The 6,000-nt window shown below is 38.9% G+C and overlaps 1 protein-coding gene across 1 annotated transcript; it reads left to right on the plus strand.

The window, feature by feature from the left end:
• The first annotated feature begins 2,763 nt into the window (after positions 1-2,763).
• Positions 2,764-5,682, plus strand: LOC103949316 (methionine gamma-lyase). The gene is made up of 2 exons (XM_009360435.3): positions 2,764-3,651; positions 4,972-5,682. Exons 1-2 carry the CDS (start codon positions 2,856-2,858, stop codon positions 5,547-5,549), a joined length of 1,374 nt encoding a protein of 457 aa, XP_009358710.2. The 5' UTR covers positions 2,764-2,855; the 3' UTR covers positions 5,550-5,682.
• The last annotated feature ends 318 nt before the right edge of the window (positions 5,683-6,000 follow it).

Genomic DNA, 6,000 nt, shown 5'->3' on the forward strand with positions numbered 1-6,000 from the left:
TTTGAACCTCAAAATGAAATGCAAGTGCTCAGGTATAAATCACATCAATAACATGTAATCTGGCAGCCGGAGTCACCTAACGTGACCTGTACGGCTGCATTTAGAGCTCAGATCTCAATCACAATAACTAAACCTGCCCACGAGTCGGAACCACCTAAAGTGGTCTGTACGACAGGCCTGGGTGTAATACATATAAACGCTCTAGTGCTACGATCACGTGAAGGCTGTGCGAATAATCGCGGGTCACCTACGAGTTGGAACCACCTAAAGTGGTCTGTACGACAGGGCTGTGCACCTAACTTGGATCCAAGCTGAGCGAGTGGTGCGGGAGGTGAACATCACGTGAAGGACTGTGCCTTAATCTGGGCGGGAGCACTAACACCGGGGTGCAGGTTATGAGCTCTCTAAGCATCTCTAATCACCATTTAAAAGTAAACATGAATAATACTTACCTGGCACTTACCCATGTGTCCACAGCACCAAATATGCATATGTATATAAATATATACGCCCAATAATGCAACTAATAATGCATAAATGACGATAATATAATGCATGGCATATAACTAATAAACATTTAATTCAATTTCTGGGAAAATATAAGTATATAGGTATATACGGAAAACCAAAAGCCCACTCACTGATAAGTGGAAGGGTCGTAGCCCCCCTGCCTCGAGTGACCACGCTCGTCCTCGGGATATGTTTCACCTATATGCGAAATAACTATAAAAACGTTAATTTTAAAACACATAACCAAACTTTCGAAATAACTTCTCATACATTGCTCAAATTGGACAATTGAATATACCAACGTGCTCTACACAACCTCAGGATCACACCCAAATTTTTAGAAAAATTTTCCACCGCTGCACGCGCCCCCACGCGCCGGCCACGCGCAGGCACGTGCCTGGCACGCTGACGGCGTTAGGAATATTCCGTTAGTTCTAACGGATTCCGTCAAACTTGATGGAATATTCCGTCTCCTTCCCCGACGAACCTCCGGCGACGTCGCCGGTGCCGGAAAACTGGAAAATCTTTAAACTTCGATATCTCCGTCGTTTCTCAACCAAATTCCACGATTTAGGTACCAAATTGAAGCCTAGAACTAGAAGAACATAACCATACAACTTTTAAGGGCTAAAAACCATGAATTCTCACCTGAAAAAAACGAACCAACTCCGGCCAACTTCGAAACCAACGATCCCGATGTCCAATTCTCTCAAACGAACTACTCCGAGCCTCCTTGGAACCTCACCAAGCTATCTACAAGCTTCATTTTCCCTAAAACGTGAGAAATCACGTGTGCATGAATAGTACCCCAAATCGGACATTGTGAAATCGACGTGAAAACGTTGGAGTTCTTACCTGAAAATGGTATGGTTGGACTCGTACGAGTCTCACGAGCTCGAATATGTACTTAGTTCCTTCGATCTGTGGAGGTTTAGTGTGCTTGTGTGTGTGTCCGTACGTTTTCAAAGAAAAAGGGAAGGAATGGGGAAGGGAACTGGGCACGGGATAGGGGGTACAGGGCAGGGAAAATGTGGAGGTGTAGGTTAGTGTGTGTGTGGCTCACAACAAGCCAACAAAAACCCAATACAACCACAACACGAAAAGAGAACGCACTAGGGGCAATATTGTCCTTTCACACGTACGTTAAAATGTTTCTGGGACGGGCTGTCACATTATTTACAATTAAATTTTTTTTTTTCAAAAACTGTTTAAAATATTTTCAAATCCCGCGAATTCTAACTAATATATAATGTGTACAAAATCAAACGTAATAAAAAATAATGTAACAATATCAACAATATGTATCATATCAAACATACCAAAACTGCAAATAAACATACCTATCCACAATTTTTACAAATTCAAATGTACCCAACAATAATATACACATATATGTTGTACTTGTACCTAATAGTTGTTTCTCAACAATTATAAGTTAAAAAAAAAAAAAAACAGCAAAGAAAAACAGTTTGACAAAAAAAAAAAGAAAAAAGAAAAAGAAAAAAAAAACTAGACAGTACATTTTATGTTGGATCCCCAACCATTTGGGAAAAAATCCATAAAAACAAACAATTTGGAAAAAGGGATATTTAATGTTTGTCGGACATAAACAAATTAGTTTGATTAAAAAAATATATTTAAAAAAAAAAAATATAATAGAGCTAATAACTAATATCTCCACTACTAGCTAAAAGAAAATATCTCTCCACTAAATAAAGCATAAACACGTCAAAAAACAAAAATGATAAATTCGAAAAAATATATAATAATGAAATGTACTTTAAATTTATAAAAAATACCAAGGTAGTTATTAGTTAAGGAATTGGATCCCCTTCGGATCCATATATACTAAGCCTGCTGAGCAGACGATCCAGACCGTTGAAATTTGATCCAACGGTTACAATTATTATAACTTTTAGAGAGCCTCCTGTTTGTAATCGTTAGATTAAATTTTAATAGTCTATATCGCTTGCTTAGCATGCTCAATTTTATTGGATCCGGTTCCATTAGTTAAATCACTTTACTCAAATCTTAAAAAGACACAATTCTTTAATTTAAAAAAAATGAAAAAAACTGTAAGTGATTCTTATTTTCTCTGAAAAAATTATTAAAAAAGGAAAAAAGAAAAAACGTGTATGCACATTAATTACACCGTAGCAACAGAAGGGATTCCAGATTAACCGCAGAAAAAAAATTGACCAGATTCACTGTACCTTTCAACCTCTGTTTCCCTATATATAGAAGATATTACATTCCCCCGAACCCAAAGCACAAACCATCTCCTCCTGTCCCTTTGATTTACCTCCCCCCAACCCAATCCTAAACTCCCTTAGCAATCACCAAACATGGCTGACACCAAATCCCAAGGATTAGTCTTCCCCACCACCAACAGCAAGAAGAGAGCCGAGCACGACGACATGGACAACGACGACTACGTTGCCGCCAAAAAGTCTATGTTGCTGTCCTCGGCTGCAGCTGCGGCCTGGGAAGACCCAGCCGCGGCATTAGCCAGTGCTCGCCACGAGTTTGGTGAGCACGGTGGTGTCAACATGTCGATTGAGGCTTCCGCCACGTTCACCGTGATGGAGCCCGAGACTCTTCGCAAAATGTTCTCCGGCGAGCTTGGTGCCGACCGCGATTTCTTCATCTACAGCCGCCACTTTAACCCTACCGTGCTCAATCTCAGCCGACAAATGGCGGCTCTCGAGGGTACGGAGGCCGCCTACTGCACGTCCTCTGGGATGTCCGCCATATCCTCCGTCCTGCTCCAGCTCGTCAGCAGCGGGGAACACATCGTCGCCGCCAGAACCGTCTATGGCGGGACCCACGCCCTCATGTCCCACTTCTTCCCCAGGGCCTGCAACATAACGACAACATTTGTGGACATCAGCGACCTGGACATGGTGAGGAATGCCATCGAGGTCGGGAAGACCAAGGTTCTATATTTCGAAGGCATGTCGAACCCGACTCTAACCGTCGCCAACATACCGGAGCTCAGCCGCATCGGCCACGAGAAGGGGGTCACGGTTGTGGTGGACAACACGTTTTCTCCCATGGTTCTCTCTCCGGTGAAGCTTGGTGCTGACGTGGTTGTTCACAGTATTTCCAAGTTTATTAGCGGCGGTGCTGATATCATTGCAGGTAAAAATAGTAAATATATTCCTTACGTTTTGTGTTATTTTCTATACCCTCTACGGTTGCAAAAATTATTGATAATGACAGTAATATCAACACCTAGCATTTTCAGTCCAGATAAATATATATTTTATAATATAAGTGGATTGATAGTAGTATGTTCCCGTACAGCGTTACAACACATTATAAATGTGATTTAAAAAATGTAGTCTAAATATTTTAATAAAATATGAAATCTAATAACGCTCACGATGATACCGAACGCGTCACCTATAATTACATTAAAAGATCACATCTTTAAATTTTACGTAAAATTTGTGTTCAGTGGTATTATTTTATAAACTACCTTTCGCAAGGGTGGGGAGGGATAGGTTTGGTTACATGTGAGGGCGTTACTTTTGTGACTCGTGATTCATATCTTGCTATACTGCGATAGCAAGACAGGTGTTTCTGTTCGTTTTTGTTGGGTTGTGTATTTTTAGGTAACATACGTTTATGTTTGTTTGTGTTTTTCTTAGACTGTTTGTTTGGTGTCAGTTTCAATCTGCAAGCTAAAAATAAAAAAATAAAAAAAAGGAGTCGAGGTGAGAAATTAGGAATTGTATTCTTCTTACTAGAAGAATCTTTTATGTGATGCTTGATTTGATTTTTCATTTTGTTATTTTTTAAGAAAAACTAATAAAAAAAACTTAAAATTTTTGAATTTTAACGACAATGACAAAATAAAGGATAAAGTGAATAGTACTATGATTGATTTTTTTAGTATAAAAATATAATTTTTTGTTAAAGTAAATAGTACTGGAGCTTTTCGTTAAAGTTCGCTATTTTCTATGATCATTGCAAGATTCTATGTGATGTGATGTACAAAAATTAAAAGAAAAAGGTAAGAAAAAAACATCAATTCGAATAAGGATAATGTTAAAAGGATTAGATTTTAAATTAAATTTTGTAAACCAAATAATATGATTGTTGACAATTGGATCATTATTTAAACTTTGATTAATATGCTTATTTTTTAATGATAACATATAATTTGATTTACGAATTTAGTTTATAAATTTAGTTTTCTTAGCATTATTCTTTGAATAAAGGAGATCAATCATTTATTTACTAATGTCGTTGTAAATTTTAGTTCAATGCATTAGGTCACTTCATAAAAGAAAGAATCTTAACTGTATATTTAGCATTTTCCTCTGTAATTAGACGGAACCCATCCCACCACTTATCGCTAGTGTGTTTTGTATTTTTTAACCCATTTTAAGTTTTCTTTTGTGATTGGCAACAAAAATGCTGAACTGTTTTTATATGTGGCATCAAAATTTCCAGGTGTTGTGTGTGGACCTGCAAGCCTGGTGAACTCCATGATGGACCTGCACCAAGGCTCCCTGATGATCCTGGGCCCCACAATGAATCCCAAGGTGGCATTTGAGCTCGCTGAGAGGATTCCCCACTTAGGTTTGAGAATGAAGGAACACTGCCACAGGGCAATGGTTTATGCCCAAAGGATGAAGAAGATGGGCTTAAAAGTAATTTACCCGGGGCTCGATGACCACCCCCAGCACGAGCTTCTCAAGTCAGTGGGAAACAAAGATTACGGATACGGAGGGCTTCTGTGTTTGGACATGGGGACTGAGGAAAGAGCCAACAGGCTCATGAATCTCTTGCAGAACTGCACACAGTTTGGGTTCATGGCTGTGAGCCTAGGGTACTATGAAACCCTAATGTCCTGCTCTGGAAGCAGCACAAGCAGTGAGATGAATGATGAGGAGAAGGCTCTGGCTGGAATCTCACCGGGGCTGGTGAGGATGTCGATCGGATACATTGGGACGTTGGAGCAGAGGTGGAGCCAGTTTGAGAAGGCAATTTCTAGAATGCAGGAATCTGGTTTGTTGAATAACAAGTGAATGTAAAAATGTGTTTGGTGGTGTCTATGAATGAGTGTCTAAGAGCATATAGCTGTGTTGGTTGTTGCTCTTGGAAAAGTAGATATCTCCTCTGGCCAGTTTCGGACAATGAATCCTAACTATCCTTTCTATACTTATACCATTGTTTGTATATTATTGCGTGAATGCTTTTATTAATTTTTGGCATAGGGAATGCGTTTAGATTATACTTGGGTTAAAATTTATTTTGAACTAAATTATTTGTCCTTGATTATTTTCTGGGTTGTATAGCATTTTGTCAAACGGGTTTTTAATTGATCGTGTTTTAATTTGTTGTCAATTGATGTTCTAAAGTTTTTGGCAAGGGCATGAGGACGTGACTACGTTCTAGTGTTGAGTCTAGTAAGTTGAGTTTCCGTCAATCTCTTATATTTCTTTGACTAATAGTAGATTGTTTTTTTGACTGAAAATG

The sequence above is a fragment of a genome, unplaced genomic scaffold (assembly GCF_019419815.1).
Source record: "Pyrus x bretschneideri cultivar Hongxiangsu unplaced genomic scaffold, Pyrus_bretschneideri_v1 Contig3, whole genome shotgun sequence".
NCBI lineage: Eukaryota > Viridiplantae > Streptophyta > Magnoliopsida > Rosales > Rosaceae > Pyrus > Pyrus x bretschneideri.